The 19,017-nt window shown below is 38.4% G+C and overlaps 1 protein-coding gene across 4 annotated transcripts in view; it reads right to left on the bottom strand.

The window, feature by feature from the left end:
- Positions 1-1,283: 1,283 nt before the first annotated feature.
- The window catches only part of PPP1R21 (protein phosphatase 1 regulatory subunit 21), a 93,420-nt gene continuing 75,686 nt past the window's right edge, over positions 1,284-19,017 (bottom strand). For all 4 annotated transcript variants that reach the window (XM_078149503.1, XM_021001271.2, XM_021001272.2 and 1 more), the window contains one exon: positions 1,284-3,225. In XM_078149503.1, the coding sequence (XP_078005629.1) occupies positions 3,196-3,225 (30 nt within the window). In that variant the 3' untranslated portion in view covers positions 1,284-3,195. The remainder of the gene's footprint in view (positions 3,226-19,017) is intronic.

Here is a 19,017-nt window from a genome sequence, read left to right as displayed (position 1 = left end):
TGTCACAATTTGTTCCAAAGCTTGTTCTACAGTAATTGCCTATAGCAACTCCTTCAGAAAGGTAGATACAAAAAAAAAATATATATATATATATATATGTGCGTGTGTATATGTATACACACATATACACAGGCACATATGTGTGTATATACTCAGACATACACACACACACATACACACATATGCATGTGCACTGACTAAACTTCCAAAATTGAAATAACCAATACATACCCAGAGCCTGAAAAGGAATTAAAATAGCAAAAGAAAAATTTCCCTAAAGTTAGAAAATATAAACATGTATTACCATTCTGTGGTCCTAGGTTGACTAGAAATTTTTAGCTAATTTCAATGAACTCAATGCCATTTTACTTTCTTCTAAGCTCCAGAAAGGAAAATATTAGCAATCTCTTTACCAGCAATCCTAGCTTCCTCTCAGTTATCACCTAAAATTTTCTATGTATTTAACAAGGGATCTTCCAAACTGGAAGGGAATTTCCTTATCAGGGAGTTCCCTATTCCAATGAAATCACAGATCCAGTCCCTATCCCAATAACAAAGCAGAGAATGGTTCAAAATGTATCTACTCTGAAAAGATAAAATTACAGCTTTCAGGATCAATTTAAATAAACTCAAAATAAGCACATTAAAACAAAAGATTATTAAGAATTTAATTTCACTGAACTGGGGAAATACATAGTCCTGAATCCTAGAAAAGATTATTCTCTAAAGACTTTTGGAGCAATTTCTATTTTTGGTTTCACTCCTTCCTACTGGAGACAGTGGTAGTCCATTAGACACCATATTCAATTACATAAAAAAATCTGATAGAGAAAAAGGAAAGCCTAAAGTTTCTGGCCAGGCACATTTTTAGCAATTACAGCATGTGATGCTAGCTCGCCTGAAGGCAGGAAAGCCACCATTGCTAAACCAAGTTTCTGCCATTGGGCTCTAATTTTAGCAAACCCAAGTATTTTCTGGGAACAAATTTATAGCAAATAAATAAGAACTGTCTCAAACAAAAGTGCCAATTGAATACAATGATTTATAGGGCACAATGAACACGTACCAGGCAAGCCGAATGACCCAGTTGCCAGCTGATCAATTAAATGCAGCAAGCACTATGGCTTTCTAAATGACCTTCTTGCCTGACCCAGTTGCAAAGTGCAAAGGGAAGCATAATGAAAACACTATTCTTCCTCTTTGGTTTGAGTAGTAGTAGCTTGCTTCTGTATATGCCTTTGTCATTTGACCTACCCCCCAAAATGTATTCACTCAACAATCAATCATCTGACAAACATTTATTGTGCGCCTACTGTGTGCAAGGCACTGTGGTAAGCACTACATGGGATACAAAGACATTTGAGACATAGTCCCTGCCCCCAAGGAGCTTACACTCTGGTTGAGAAGACAAACATAAACAAATGAAAAGCCAAATAAAACAAGACACAAATAATGGCTTGAGACAATAAACAATGTCACAAAATGTTACATATAAGCATATTCTTCATCATTTGTTCAACACAGATTGCCTATGACTCCAAGTGAGAGACATGAGTTGGTGTGAAGTTATGTTCTGTGCAGAATGAAAGTATCTCATTAATTTGCTTTTCTTGGGCTTCTGGCATGCCTCCATTTAGCCATACCATTGCACATTGTTTTCTATGGAAACACTGGGATTGGACTTGGAGATGAGCTCAGCACTCCCAGTAAAGCAAAAGATGATATGGCAGGGGTGAACACTAGATTCTGTCTTTTGTCTACCTTGTACCCTGCAAATGAAGCAAGGGCCTCTAGCAAGTTTCCATTTAGGAGATAATGTCTCTTCTCTTTTTTTAAAAGTTCCAATTATGAAGAGAATAGCTTCTAGAAGTATCCATTCAAAGTCTTTATTTCAAAGGTTCACATGAGCTACAAGCAGTATTACAGGGCCCTGACTGCAAAGTAATTTCCCAATTTGTAGCTAATTACTAAATTACTTAAAAATTAAAGGCAAGGTGGCAGCCACTTTAATGGCAAGGTTTCCCACTTATCTCCTTAACGTCCAAGGACGTGGCTCTCCACCGAGAACAGAAGCTTCCTCTATTTGAGAACAAACTATTCCCAGACATGAAGTGCTGCTGTGCCAGATGTTTTCTCAACCACCATCAACTATATTGCTATCTTTGCCTTCACATGCTGAAGTCACAGAAGAGTTGAAAGACTCTTCTGATTAATGTTCAGTTAGATAAATCTAAAAATATCACACCTTGCTATCTGAAGAGGAGGTTACAGTAATGTAATTTTAAGAAACCCAAATGCTGGTCTAAGGTAATGGACTAAAGGAATAGAAAGAAAGGTAGACAAAAGCAAGCAACATCATGAATGAAGCAATAGCAGCAAAATTTGGACATAGATCACATGTGGGGGAGTTGGGAGATAACAAGAAGGAATGGAAAAGGACTCTTTTTAAAAAAAGATCTGGAATGACTGAATCTAATTCAAATGACACAAAGGTATCAGAAAGACATTTTAAGATATTGATTAATTTTATCATATCCCAAAAGTTTTTAGTTTCCATTACCAAACATACATTAGAAAGGCAGAAACAATTTGCTTTAAGTATGAATTTATTGACATCAACTTCAATAAGCTAATCATTCTAATACAGAGAGTGATTCGAGAAATAGAGACAATAATAAAACCACGACAACTAAGTTTGAATGGTCAAAAAAATTATGGAGGTTTCCATAAAGAATCTGGAGACTGCTTTCAATTATAGCAATAAACAATGAAAAGTTGCTAATTTGAACATTTTATCCAGAAACATATCTATTGCACTGATACCAAATCTGTTACCATATAATTGAGTTTGAAAATATACAAAATCTTTTTTGTTCTTACATACTGAAATTAAAGCCTAATCTTAAAAAGTGCACAGTAAAAACAGCTTAAGGAAATTTCTACAAGATCCATGGTATTGTGTACTGTTTTGCATTTTATTATTGACATCAAATTCTATATTTAACTTACTGGTTACAAATACATTCTAATTTTTTCAAAGCCATATACAGCACTGGCTTGTTACTAGGTCCAATAATACTTCAGTTTTTTGAAAAGGCTGACTCCAGAAATAGACAAGGATTTTCAGCACCTGCAGTTCTGGGCAGCAGCAGCATCAGAAAGGACAGTCACCTGACTGACCCAACTATTTGTAAACTATCGACTTTTGTTCTTTTTAGAATTGCCCTGTATGAAGAAAAACATCAACAATTAGAAAACAAACTTAAAGGAAAATATACTTCATAATTAACAAACCAGGTTACCACATTTCACTTCATCAGGCATTTCCGAAGGGATTTTTTGTTCCTGGCCTTCTTCTCCTCCCTCTCCAGCAATTTTCTAACAATACTGACCATTCCCTTCTACTTCATCCTCTCTCTTCCCTCTTGCAGGAAACTGCTCTCTTCTAGTTCTCCTGTTTTACTTTTGTATTACCTTCTTTGCAATTTCCTTTTGCTCCATCATTTTCCAAATTCTGCCCCATAAGTTTCTTCCTTCAAGGCTATGTCCTAGGCTTGCTTCCCTTCTCTCCCTGAACCCTTTCTCTGGATGAACACATTATATCCCATGGGTTCAATTAACATCATTTTGCAAATAATTCTCAAACCAAGTCCTAATCTCTCTCCTGAGCCTCAGTCTCATATAACCAATATTACCACCCAGAGGTCCAATCAATTAAGTATGATTAACATCCCCAATATGGGAGTCATCTCTCTACAGAGAACACTTTCAACTTCCCTGTTTCTGTGAGGAGCACTACTGCTATTCTTCTAGTCATCCAGATTCACAACCGTGGAGTCACCCTTGACTCTTCCCTTATCAACTATATCCAAGCAGCTGCCAAGTCTTGTTAATTCTACCTCTACATCTTTTGCAACAAATCCCATTCTATCCAATCATACTGCCTCCCCTCTAGTGCAGGTGATAATCATCTCTTGCCTGAATTACTGCCACAACCTATTAATTGGTTGGTCCCTACTTCTAGTCTCTTCCCTTTCTATTATATATTCCACACAACTGCCAAAATAATTTTCCTAAAGTAAAGATCTAACTATGTCATTCTCCTGCTCAAAAATTTTTAGTGACTCCTTAATGCCTTTACAATAAAATACAAACTGGCAGAAACTAGGCATAGACCAAAATCTCATACCACATACCAAAATAAAGTCAAAATGGGTTCATGATTTAGATATAAAGGCTGATACTATAAGCAAACTGGGAGAGTAAGAAATAGTTTACCTGTCCGATTTATGGAGAACAGAAGAATTCATGACCAAACAGGAAATACAATTGTATTATGAAATACAAAATGGATACTTTTGATTACACTGAATTGAAAAGTTTTTGCACAAATAAAGTCAATGCAATGAAGATTAGGAGGGAAGTAGAAAATTGGGAAAGAATTTTTACAATCGGTGTTTCTGATAAGGGCCTCATTTCTAAAATATAATAGAGAACCAAGTCAAATTTATAAGAATACAAGTCATTCCCCAATTGATAAATGGTCAAAGGATATAAATAGGCAGTTCTCAGATGAAGAAATTAAAGCCATCTATACCTATATGAAAAAATGCTCTAAATCACTACTGATTAGAAAAATGCAAATCAAAACAACTCTGAGGTACCACATTACACCTATCATACTGGCCAACATGACAAAGCAGGAAAATGATAAATGCTGGAGAAGATGTGGGAAAATTGGAACACTGATGCATTGTTGGTGGAGTTGTGAAATGATCCAACCATTTTGGAGAGCAATTTGGAAATATGCCCTAAGGGCTATAAAAATGTGCATAATACCCTTTGACCCAGCAATAACACTTCTAGGGCTGTATACAAAAGAGATCATAAAAATGGGAAAAGGATTCACATGTACAAAAATATTTAATACAGCACTTTTTGTGGTGGCAAAGAATTGGAAATTGAGGGGATGCCCATCAATTGGGGAATGGCTGAACAAGTTGTGGTACATGAATGTAATGGAATACTATTGTACTATAAGAAATGATAAAGAGGCAGACTTCAGAAAAACCTGGAAAGACTTGTATGAACTGATGCTGAATGAAGTGAGCAGAACAAGGAGAACGTTGTACACAGTAACAGCCACGTTGTGAGATGACTAACTTTGATATGAAAGGATCTAAGACATCTCCAAAGATCTCATGATGGAAAATGCTATCCACATCCAGAGAAAGAACTGTGGAGTTTGAATGCAGATTGAAGCACACTATTTGCTCTTTCTTTTCCTTCTGTTTTGTTTTGTTTCCTCTTTCTTGTGGTTCTTTCTATTGGTTCTAATTCTTCCTTACAACGTGACTAATGTGAAAATGTTTAATAGGAATGTGTATGTAGAGCCTGTATCAGATTATGTGCCGTCTTGTGGAGGGAGGTGGTGAGGGAGGGGTAGAAAAATTTTAAACTCAAAAGCTTACGGATATGATTTTGATAAATCAAAATAAATTCATAAAAAAAAATACAAATTCATGTTGACTTATAAAGCCTTTCACGTTTGGTTCCAACTGACCTTCCCAGACTTATTTCACATTTCACTTCCACAAACTCTATGTTCCAGCCAAACCAGACTACCAGCTGTTCCCAAAAATAGGCACATCTCCAACTTTTGTGTATCTGCCTGGGGGCTGCTGCCCATGCTCAGAATTCAGTCATTTCTCATGTTGGCCTCCTAGAATCCCAGTTTCCCTACAAGCTGAATTCAAGTACCATCTTCTAGAGTAAGCTTTTCCTGACTGACTGGACTCATCATTAGTCCTCCATATCTAGATCTCCTCTCAGGTTCCTTCCAGTTCTAGATCTGTGATTCTCTATGTTTGCCAGTTGATTATAAGATCTTTGAAGGCCGGATCTGTTTCTTGTTTGTCTCTGTACCTCCAGTCCCTTGAATATAGGGGGTATTTAATAAAGATTTGTTCAACTGGATCTTATTCACTCTCATGATTTCAATTACCTTTTCTAGTCTCCTAAATCTTTATTTCTGGCCCTGACCTGTCTTGTGGCCTTCAGACCCCCATCTCCAATAGCCTACAGGACAGGTTAGATCTTGTTCTAATAGTCACCAAACTGATATCACTGGCTTCAGGCTCTCCTCTTTCCAGGCAAGGCTTCACACAACTCCAAAAATAATCTTCCAGAATGCATAGGACTGGCCATTTCCAGTGCTCAAAAATCTTCATTGGCGCCCTATTTCTCTAAAGATAAAATACCAACTCCTTAGTTTGGAATTTAAAACACCTACAATTTGGTTCCAACCTTCCTTTTCAGATTTTATTTCACATTCTTCTTCGTGTGGTCTATGTTCCAGTCAAATTCAACTACTAGCTATTTCCCAACCTGATCTTGCCATATCCCACCTCGCTGTATTCACAAGGGCAACAACCCCCTCTCTCCCCTCACCTCATTTGCTGCAATGTATTTCTACCTTATCTCCACATTTAAATCTTCCTCTTCCCAAAGAGCTCATCTTAACTGTCAGATCTTCCATGAAGTCTAAATGATACTGCAATTAAGAGTGCTGGACCTGGAGTCAGGAACACTTGAGCTCAAATCCAGCCTCAGACACTTACTAGCTGTGTAACCCTGGGCAAGTCATTTAATCTCTGTCTGCCTAAGTTTCCTCATCTGTGAAACAGAAATAATAATAGCACCCAACTCCATAAGTTGCTGTGAGTATCAAATGAGGTAATATTTGTAAAGTACACTGCAAACCTTAAAGCATTTTACAAATGCTAGTTATTATAATAACAATATTATTATTAAAGTCTTTCCTGGTCCCCTCAGCTAGGTGTTACTTTCCTTCTCAATTTTTTCTAGAACAGACTGTCTAGATTGTTGCTTAGCTTTCATCAAATTCTACCTTGAATTATACACATACCATCCTCCCAGTAGACTGTTTACTAGTTGAAGTCAGGGTCTGTCATTTTTTCATCTCTGTAACCCTAGCAGTAACATAGTATCTTGAACACAGCAGGCATTTAATAAATGTCTGTCAAACTGAACTTGATTTCTCACTGAGGCTTCCAAATCGATATGTCCAAAACTAAACTCAGTATTTTTCCTTTAAATCTTCTCTTCCTTCTGACTTTAATATTTCAGTTCAAGCTACCACCATTCATCTAGTTTTCCACATTTTCTTCAATTCTTCCTGTTCCTTCTCTTCTAGTATCCAACCACTTACCAAATATTGTCAATTCAACCTAAACAACTTTTCTTAGATTCACATCCTCTGCTCTATTCCTTCCAATGTAAGTTTCCATTAATCACCCACCTGGACTTTTGTATCTGCTTCTTCATAGGTCTTCACACCTCTACTTTCTCCCCCCCCACCCCCATTCATCCTTCATTCTGATACCAGAACAATCTTTCTGATGTATAGATATAGTCATGTCTTGCCTCTGCTCAAAATACCTCAAAGTGGCACTCTAATACTTCACAAACAAAGTTCAAATTGTAATACTTGATATTCAAAGTCCTACACAATCTGGAACTCCTCTAGCATTCCAGCTCGATTTCATATTTTTTCTTCCTGATCCCTGAACATGCCCTGGAATTTTTTGTCTATGCCTCAGCTCATAATGTTACATAAGCTTAGAATGTTCTTCTTCCCTGTATAATTGTTGAATTCCTGACCATACTTTGAATCCACCTCAAATCTTGACTGTTACATAAATATTTTCTTGATCCATCCACTGGGTAAGGAAACTTCCTCTTTGAGCCTCCATAGAATGAGGGTTGTTTTACAACTTTAATGTAACTATCATGTAACATGTATTAAAATCCTGTTACTACAATAACATGAATTACAATAATTAGTTTTTATCTTATCCCCCAAGTGTACTGTAAACTCCACTAGGCCAATGGCCATGTCTTATCTATACTTCATATATTCCCCAGGGCCTAGCACTATGCCCCATACACACTAGGTACATAATAAATATTTATTAATTTGAACATTGTGTGACCTTAATCAAGTAATCTAACCTCCTCCCTGAGTTTGAATTTTCCTATCTGTAAAAGGAGGAAGTTGGACTAGATGATTTGTGAAGTCCCTTATATCTCTAAGCATATGTCACATTTTAACAATCTGACTTCCAAAAAAAAAAAAAAAGTGCTCCATCTGAAAACTAATTTTTATTCTCTTAAGTCATCTAACATTTCTCCTACTTATTAAACACTGTGCTTCTGTACATTTCACCAATTCCTTCTGTCCCACTCCTTGTAATTCTCCCTGCCATTTCCACCCACCCGTTATAATGAGAAAACTGACTTGGCATCCATCAAAACCACATATATTTATTTTAATCTTAAGGGCTCCATAAAGCTGGCAAAAAAACCTTTTCACCGGCACTCTTCTTTGTCGCTTAAATAGATTTTCCTGTTGTTATATTAAGTCTGAATAAACATACATGTCTTTATTTGAAAGAGGTGAGAAAAGGTTAATCAATAATATCCTCAGGAAGCCATTTTTAATCATTTTCCTACGTTTAACCATTAAACATATGTATTTAATGGAATCAATACAAATGAGAAATGCATACAATACAAAGAACATGCTAATGGCAGCCAAAAATTCTTCAGGATGTTTATGTGGTATCCAATGGTGAGAGCACTGACTCAACAATAGTCTGAGGCTTTATCTAACAGAATTAGCAGCAAACAGGAAAAAATAGGTACCAAACAAAAGAGAAAAATCAGTATGTAAATATGACTAAAATGCAGTCTAGAAGGGGAATACATGAATGGGCTGACTTTTATTAACTACTAGTGTTAGATGGTTTGAGGAATAGATTGAAAAGTTTTTCTTAAGGGTACTAGAATTCACTTGAAAATAAATACCCTATGTGCTTAAAGTAACCAAAATCCAAATACTTGGACAAGGAAGAAACTGATTTTAACAAATTTTTTCAGCTTAACTTAGCTCTTCAACCAATAAGGACAGATTATTACTGTTATCTGAATAATGGGAGATGAAATATATCATCTGTTAAAACTAGAGTTAGTGAATTATTTCTATGAGGAAATTCAAAATATAGACTTCCATAATGCTAAGTTTAAAGTTACCATCTGAACCACCAAAATGTTTGTTCCCTATCACTAATATACTCAATAGGATATTACTACTTTAATTTTGAACCTAACCTTGGCTTAAAAGACCTTACAGCAAATCAGACTTTTACTATTGTGCCCAAATAAACGACAAGAATCCACAAAATAGCAAATATCACTTGTGGCAAAATAGCAAGACAAAGGGCCCCAAGGTGCTGAAGATGAATTCATCTCTCCATTTCATTAGGTAAGCTTGTACTAAATAAACTAAGGGTGCTGTGAGAATATGGGCAGAGAGGGCCAAAACAAGAGATCCTGGAAAGATATGCCCCAAATTCAGTCTTCTTAGCTATCTATCACCTCAGAGGCCATTAAAAAGAATCATATTGGTTCATCTCATATGTTTTGCCTTCAGAGAGACATACACAAAAATAGTCTCCATGATAACCAGGGGGCCAAGCGAACACCATTAAAGTACAATGAGAAGCAACCTGGTGCAAAATAAAAATTCCTACATACTGACAGAATTGATTTCCCGATTGGTTCTCCACTAATCAGCTAGCCTACTGTAACCTGGATTAGCAATAGTGCCATAATTTGTAACTAGCAAATTACTGCCTTTGACTCCCTAATCCTTCTGATTCAGAGATGTAATCCACCAAGGTGTAACTGTAACTAATTGTCCTTTGTGACCTCTCCCCAGCATACTAACCTTTTTCCCCTAGTGTCTATTTCACTCTGTCCTTCCCTTCCATTTAGCCCCCCAAAATCTCAACCTTAAAATTCACCTTAGATTTCTCCCTCTCGTTCTTTCCATCTATCTTTCGTTTGTGCTGGCAGAGATCTAACTCCCAGAAAATACCTTATCTCTGGACATGCTCTCCTGTACTGGCTGATCCTTTCATCAGATCTCTCAAGCACATTCCTTGACTTGTAGGGACTGCCCTACCAAAAGCATTCAGAAACTTCTCTCCCTTTGAGACACACAATCTGTCAACATGGCCCTATCCAGATCCTTGTGGCTGTCGTGTCCTGGCCCCAACGTCACTCAACCTCCTTACTCAACAAGCTCAGTACCTGGCTCAGTCTTCTCTCTCCCAACTACTGCCCTCTTTCTTAGGGATGACTTCATATTTGCCTTGATAGACTCACAAATACCCTGTCTTTCAGTTCATCAATGTCCTTACTACATCTTCACTCCACCTCAGCTCCCCACAGGGGTAGTCACATATCTTAGACCTTACCATCACCTCCAATTTACACCATTTTCACAAACTTGAATGCTGAAATTTCCTTTTCTGATCACAATGTCCTGTCTTTTCATCTCTCCCTCTGCCTTGACTCCTCCAAAATATGTTCTTCACTGTCACTGTGGCCTCCAGTCACTGCTCTCAGTTCAAGTCCATCACCCCTTCTTTGGTTTAATTTTCTTTTCACAGTCTTCATCCCAAAGTAAAACAGTTATGATCATAAGCCATCTTCCATTCTTGACACTCTAGACCTGATCTGCTCTCACTTTTTCTACCCTGTCAGTCTTCACATCTGGGTCCCCCCTCATCATTCACTTTCTCTGCTCCTAGTTGCTGAAGGAAATAATGCAGTTCTTCCACCTGGACCCATGACAGGTTCATGTCACCAGGTCTCAACTGGGTCTTCACTGTAACACAGCAATCCTTTTAGTCTTCCTGGACTGACTCCTAGAGTGACTCGGTGTCACTCTCACAGCTGTTATTCCAAACCTTCTCTCTCTCACTCCTTCACCCCTTCCTTAAGCTCCCCCTCAGCAAAGGATCTTAAATCCTTTACTGAGAAAAAATAAGGCCATCTGCCATCTCCCTCAACTCCCTTACTCCATACTTCGAAATACTTCTATAGCATCTCCTCTTCCTTTCCTCCTTTGCCAATGCCAATCCCTCTGATTATACCCTGGGCCTTAGCCTCTGACAACCCCACACACACATACATCACCTCTTTCTCCTCTAGGAATTTGCACTCACATGTCATTTTCTCCCTCTTTCTCATCTTCAAACTTTTCCTTTTTACTGGCTCCTTCTCAGCAGCCCAGAAACATTCAGATATTCACAGTTTGTAAAAACCTATCCTTTCAACTACTGTACTCCATTCTCCTGTCACTCAAGGAGCTGTCTGCATTATGGGCTCCATTTCTTCTCCATCCATTCACTTCTCCACCCTTTGAAAGCTGGTTTCCACCCATATCTCTCTACTAAACTCATTGTCTCAAAAAATAATTTTAAAAAATCGAGCTGCTAAATTCAATGGTCTTTTTTTAGTCCTCACCCTCTTTAACACTTTTGACACTGCTGACCACTTCTCATTTAGGCTATGCTCTTCTTTGGCTTCCATGACATTACTCTGGTTCTTCTTCTATAGGCCTGACTCTTCCTTCTCAGTCTACCCCTGTCTGATGAAGAACTGGTGCAGCTTATGGGTTTTTCCTGGGCCCTCTCCTCTCTCTTCAGTCTCTCTCCTGATTATCTCTTCAGCTCCCATATATTCAATTTTTCTCTTTACACAGATGATTCTCACATCTCCAGCTCCAATCTTTGACCAGAATCCCAATCTTACACTGTCAATGACTGATTAGAAATCACCTGGACATCCCAACAGCACCTCAACATGTCCAAGATTATCTTTTTCTCCAAATTCTCCCCTCCTTCAAACTCCACTATTTCTATTAAGGACACAATCAGTCTCCAAGTCACCCAGGTTTACAACATCCTGGACTACCTGCCCTCCCTTACCACCTCTCTCATATCCAATCAGTTGCCACGTTAGCTAGTTAATTCTGCCTTCACAACATCTCTTGCATCTATACCACTTCTCTCCACTCAACAACCTTAGCAACAATCTTAATTCAATCCCTTACCACCTCTTGCCTGTTTTCTGCAAGGGCCTCCTAATTAATCTCCTTGTTTTTTGTTTTCCCTACTGTTCTTCTTTACAATATATTCTCCACACAATGGCCAAAATAATTGTTCAAGACACAAATGTGAATGTCATTCCCTTGCTCAAGAACCTTCAGTGGCTCCCTATTGCATATTTAACAAAAGATACATTTTTCAGTCTGGCATTTAAAGCCCTCTGTAATCTGCCTCCAACTTACTAGGTTTATTTCCTATTATTCCTTTCAAATAATTTAAAGAATACTAGCTATTCCCAGAATTCAACAAGCCATTGCCTGCCTCTATGCTTTCACATAAACTGTCTACCATGCCTTGAATGCAGTCCTCCCTCATTTCCAGATTTCAGAATCCTTTTGTTGTTCAGTCTTTTTCTGCCATGCCTGACTCTTTGTGACCCTATTTAGGGTTTTCCTGGCAAAGATACTAGAGTGGTTGGCCATTTCCTTCCGCTCATCTTATAGATGAGGAAACTGAGGCAAACAAGGTTAAGTGACTTCCCAGGTTCACACAGTTAGTAAGTTTCTGAGGCTGGATTTGAACTCAGGAGGATGAGTCTTCCTGACTCCAGGCCCAGCACTCTATCCACTGAGCCACTCAGCTGCCCTCAGAATCCTTTTCCTTCCTTAAAAGCTCAACTTCAGTGCTACCTTTTCTCGTAGCCAACTCTAATTTCCCTACTTCTTAGTGTTCTTTATCTACTCAAACTACCTTTTGTATATTTGTGAAAATGTTTTCTTTCCCCCCAGTAGAATCAATAAGCTCCTTGAGGGCAGGGTCTGTTCATTTTTGTCTTTGTATTATCAACATTTCATGTAATACCTTGCATATTTAAAGTGAATTAGAAATATCTATTGACTTAAATTGAAAGAAAAAGACAACATATTCCAAGACCAACTTAAAAGTGATCCATAAAGTCCACGGACCATGACTTCATATTTCTGTTAGAGCACTCACAATATGCTAAGTACTAAAGAATACATATGTAATATGGTACCTGACCTTCAAGAGTTTACATTCAAAAGTAATTCTATACATCTATATACAAACATCCTTTATTTGTGTATGTTTGTGTACATAGTTGATTTTCCATTGACCTGTGATGTGAATGTGGGTATAATCCCTCCACAGAAGAAGATCATAGCTCATCTATACTTGCTCCTCCAGTACAATTCTTGCCTATGTATCCAATACAAAAAAGTCCACCCAACTCATTGGGAGCCTTCTTCACATACTGTTGACATTGTGTGAATATCAATGGTGCGCACAGCCTTGTATATCAGTTACTCCTTACTCTTCCTATATGATTAGCCTATCTTCTTTTCCAGTCATATATTTCCCTCAAAATACCCTTTGTGCTACTAAGTCCTCATTTGCAATGTGCTAGAGCCTACTCATATCCACTAGGTGCTTCTCCGTTGCTTTTGGGAAGATCCTTAACTTCCATTCTTTGGAGAATAAGGTTCTGAGGCTCATATCCATCAATGAATAAAAATGCATGAAGGGCTTCTATGTGCCAGGCACAACATGCTAAGTGCTGGAGATATAAATTCAAAAGTGAGGCAGTCTCTGACAACAAAAAGCTTACATTAAAATGTGGAAGTGGTAGCCAGGGAAGGGAACTTTGGTCTCAGAATTAAAGGGATAGTGAGCTGATCCACAGGACAGTCAACTGACATGCTTTTCCAGAAGCAAAAATGTTGATCTGACTACTATTCAGAGTAAGGGGTAGAAGGTAAGGTGATGTGGGGGAGGGGAGGGTGGTTACTAAGTATGGCAGCAAGGCAGACAGCAAGAAGGCAAGATGGTCCGAATGGATAGCTGGGTGGGATGTGAAGAATGGTCTGGTCAGTGTTCAGCTGGATGAATCTGTGCTTACTCACTCATCAAGACAGCTTAACCCTCCCCCCCCCCGGAGGAGTTCCCAAACTGAACAGATTATGTCCTCCAGGGAATGGGAAGAAGAGTGGTTTCTAGAAGGATGGATTTACAGGATACTGTTCCGGGGGGAAGAAATGGGACAACGGAAAGATAGTTCACGTGAACACAATGTGAAGCACTGTCTTGAGATCAGTCAGAAGAGCCTGCACTCACTCACCAATCAAAACAATTTAGCCACATGGTGGGTAAAAGCTGAATGGATTACTTCCCCCAAGGACTAACATGCATCATCACTAGAAGAAAAACATGTTAAAGAGGAAGCCTTGTTTCAGGGAGAAGCTTGGGATCATTAAGAGAATTGTACAACTTCTTAAAGGCCATCTAGCCTGTCTTTCTGTTCCTGGTCAGCTTCTAGCCCAGTTCAGTGTGAGTGTGAGTGTGTGTGTGTGTGTTGTGTGTGTGTGTGTGTGTGTGTGTTCTGAATGAGCTCTATGGATTACACATTTAACTGTATATCACAGTCTGGGCAACAGGCATTCTACATCTATAATCAATCTAATTTTATGTGAAGAGTTAGGCTTAAATCTTTTTCAATGATTATGACTAAATTTAGGAGAGTATATAACATTCTAGGGCTTGATGCAATCAGCACAATGTCGTCTGCAAAAAGCTGCATCTGGAGGCCTTCACCATCTACAGAGAATTTCTCTTCCATTTGACTCTATACTAGGTTATCTTCCCTGATGATGGCAAACACCTTTGGCAAGAACACATTTCCTTGTTTGCCACTTGATATCAATGACAAGTTTTCTTGGTTAGAGTTTTCATAGAATTTTACATGTGTAATGGGGGTCTGGCACACACTCAGAACATCTCTGAGGGCATCTCCCCATATGAAGAGAAAGGAAACCTGCCTTCAGAAGAGTCATGACTACATGTCATGGAAGAACCTTGGAGACACTTCTGTAACTGGTTCTGGTCAGCTACCCACATGTTGGATACGAGGCTCTGACTGACTGCAGAAGCATTCAAAATGGACCAGCGGCAAGAACCTCAGCCATTTTCTCTCCAGCTGAACTATGATGGTTTGACTCCTTTGCTAGCGGCATCTGGTAAGCGACAATACTGTACCAGGAGGTTTTGTACCTTCTCCCCACTAAGACCATGTAGTCCCATGAAAATGGGCGTTGGTTCTTTTTTTGCTTCAGTATTTTCATTCTGCTCAAAGAAGGCAGTACAATAGACAGAACACTGGGTTTGAATTAGGAAGACTCGTCTGATCATGAGCTCAAATCTGATCTCACAGACTTACTAGCTGTGTGACCCTGGGCAAGTCATTTAACCCTGTTCACCTCAGCTCCTCATCTGCAAAATGAGCTGGAGAAGGAAATGGCAAACCACTCCAGTGTCTTTAACAAGAAAACCTCAAAATGGGGTCACAGAGAACTGGACACGACTGAAATGACTGAACAACAACAACAAAGGAGATTAATCCACACACTCTTGTCCTTGGGAATTTAGAGAGTTCAGGACCATAAACTTCCAGATCCCTGAGGAAGAATCCCAGGAGTCAAAATCTATTCTGAGTTCTATAGCTAGTTCAGCATCAGTGCTCCAGGGAGCAAGAAATGACCTTTGAGACCCAGTTCAGGGGGAGCTAAGAGGACTCATCCAACAGTCATGCTCCATTTGGACATAAACTTGGCAAGACCAATGTTACATAAGAACTAGTTTACTCCAAGATCACTCTTCCCAGAGACCAAGGCATGCCAGGAGAATATGCCTCTAAGGAGCTGGAGGGAAATGTCTGTACTTTTGTTACTGTTACATCTTCAAAGAAAAAACTCCTTAGAAAAAGCTAATTGATGTTAAGCGGTTAAATAATATTGAGGTGCTAGTCACTGGTGGCTAAGAGTGGGAACATAACTGCTGGGTGCTCAAGCCAAAATCATTAGAAAAGAGACATCCTCAGGCCTCTCAGAGCATCCCTAGAACCAAGAACAGACAGAGACAGAGCCAGTCTGGTTCTGGAGTGGTGGGCCAGAACATACTCGCTATGCATGATTTTGACTTGTGCATGGAAGATAGTTTGCCTTTTAGATGGCATTTTGCTCTACTGAACCAAACTTATTTTTGTAGTCAAACACAGTAAGTACAGTGGGATCCCATATTCTTGACAGCCTGAAACAAATGTGGAAAGTAGAGATATGGTCTACTGTAGAATTTGGTATTAAAAAGGAAGCATATGGGTCAGCAGTTCATGACTTTGGCTTTTTTTTTTTGGGGGGGGGATTAGACTTAAAATAAAGACCTGAGAAATTTTCCCCTGTACCTTTGGTATCCTCCTCCTCTGTTTAGTTACCTTGAGAATAGGTCCCTCAACTACTTCAAAACTGTGTCACCTCCATCATGAACCCCCTCTTACCACACTTAATTCTAGTTCAGCTGCTTTTTCTGTCTTTCTTTTCTCAATAATTTCTACCTCCTCTACAATTTTTAGCATTAATATGGTGCTTACAAGTTTGCAAAGCACTTTACAAACATCATTTCATTTAAGTCTCACCACAACCCTGGGAAGTAGGAGCTATCATTATCCCTGGGTTATGAATGAGGAAATTGAGGCAGGCAAAAGTTAGGTGACTTGAGGTCAGATTTGAACTTAAGTCTCCCTGACTCAAGACCTAGTGTTCTACTTACTGGGCCACCAGCTGCCTCTAAAAGAACAAGCAGTATTACTGACAATCAAGTCCTGTGTGGTGAGATGCTTCCCACCCCTTTACCAAGCAGAGGCTTTTTCCAATCTCCCTCAATGCTAGGGTCTTTCCTCTCTACTGATTATCTCCAATTTATCCTGTCTCTAGCTTGTTTGTAGATAGTAGTTTGTGAATGGTCTTCCCCATTAGATTGTGAGCTCTTTGTGGGCAGAGACTGTCTTTTGCCTTTCTTTGTATCCACAGTGCCTGTAATACAGTAAGTGCTTACTAACTACTGATTGATAAAAGTTTGTCCTAACTCATGATGGAAAATACTGTCCACATCCACAAAAAGAACTAGGGAGTCTGAATGCACATAAAAACATATTATTTGCTTTCTCTCTTTTTTGTTTCTTCTTTCTTGTGGTTTCTCTTATTGGTTCTAATTCTTCTTTACAACATGACTAATGTGAAAATGGGTTTAATATGAATGTACATAAGCCTATATTAATTTACATGCCATCTTGGGGTAGAGGGAGGGGAGAGATGGAGAGAAAATTTGGAACTCAAAATCTTATGGAAGTGATTGTTGAAAACTAAAAATTAATTAATTAATTAAAAAAAGAAAAAAGAAAAGTTTGTCATAAAAATTTTTACAGATTTTTCTGTTTTTTAGTCTGTTTGTTGTTCTCCTTCCAATTTCATCCTTAAATGTCACAAGGATGTCTTTGCCTCCTTGAATTAATTCTTACCAAGTTTCCTTTAAACTCTTTTTCACCTTTGTAGTTTCTTACTGTTTTATGAGACAATACCACTCATGTCTTTCAATTAGGTTTCTCTTTAAGGCTTAAAACTGAAATTATGTTCTAAACTGCTCTTGATTATACTATTGTTTTGCAAGAAGATCAAATGTTGGGGCAGCTACATGGCACAGTGGATAAAGCTCCAGTCTTGGAGTCAGGAGGACCTGAGTTCAAATTCCACCTCAGAAACTTGATACTTACTGGCTGTGTACCCTGGGCAAGTCACTTAATCCCAATTAGCTCACCAAAAAAACAAAAACAAAAAAACAACAACAAAAAGAAGAAGATCAAATGTTTGGTGGTTGGGTAGTTTCAGGGCTCCTTTGGCAATTCAGTTTAAGAAATAGTTGACAGCAATACACATTTTTTCCATTCATTTCCTATTTTTCAACCCCAAGTTTTCCTAAATCAATGACATTGGACTTATTTTCACAACACACACTTTCTTCTCATTTCTGTTCTTTCTTCTAGTTTCATATTAATTTTGATATCTGCCATATTTTTATCATTAATAGTCTATGCACAACTGATCTGAGGACTCTAACATCAATAATGAGATTTCTCTCAAAATATAATCAGTTTCCTTTCTGTGATGTTGTTTGGGGCCCACTATTTCCAGAACCTCCTAATTCTTTTCTCAAATAAATTATTCATGATATGTAGGTGCAAGCTTCTCTATAGACAACAAATTATAATTTCCAACACATTTTTCACTATGCCCATTTTTTGTTTTGTTTTTCTTAGGCAATGGGGTTAAGTGACTTGCCCAGAGTCACAGCTAGTAAGTATCAAGTGTCTGAAGTCACAAGATGACCAAACAAGAAAATGATAAATGTTGGAGAAGACGTGGGAAAATTGGAACACTAACGCACTGTTGCTGGAGTCGTGAAATGATCCAACCATTTTGGAGAGCAATCTGGAACTATGCCCAAAGGGTTATAAAAATGTGCATACCCTTTGACCCAGCAATAGCACTTCTAGGGATATATTCCAGAGAGATCATACAAATGGGAAAAGGACTCACATGTACAAAAATATTTACAGCAGTTTTCTTGTGGTGGCAAAGAATTGGAAATTGAGAGGATGCCCATCAACTGGGGCATGGCTGAACAAGTTGTGGTATATGAAAGTAATGGAATACTATTGTGCTATAAGAAATGATGAACAGGCTGACTTCAGAAAAACCTGGAAAGACTTGTGTGGTCTAATGCTGAGTGAAGTGAGCAGAACCAAGAGAACATTGTACACAATAACAGCCATGGTGTCGATGACTAACACTGATAGACTTAGCCCTTCTCAGCAATGCAAGGATCTAAGACATCTCCAAAGGTCTCATGATGGAAAATGCTATCCAAATTCTGAGAAAGAACTGTGGAATGTGAATGCAAATAGAAGCATATTATTTTCTCTCTTTTTTTTCCCTTTTGTTCTGATTCTTTTTTCACAACATGACTTATGTGGAAATATGTTTAACATGATTGTACATGTATACCCTATATCAGATCACATGTGTGCTGTCATGGGAAGGGAGGTGGGGAGGGAGGGGGAGAAAAATTTTAAACTCAAAAGCATATGGAAGTGATTGTTGATAAATCAAAATAAATCAATTTAAAAAAAGTG

Source organism: Phascolarctos cinereus, unplaced genomic scaffold, assembly GCF_003287225.1.
Source record: "Phascolarctos cinereus isolate Bilbo 61053 unplaced genomic scaffold, phaCin_HiC Scaffold_2;HRSCAF=192, whole genome shotgun sequence".
NCBI classification, from domain to species: domain Eukaryota; kingdom Metazoa; phylum Chordata; class Mammalia; order Diprotodontia; family Phascolarctidae; genus Phascolarctos; species Phascolarctos cinereus.
The sequence above is the reverse complement of the archived record's forward strand: the minus strand, read 5'-3'. Positions and strand labels throughout refer to the sequence as shown.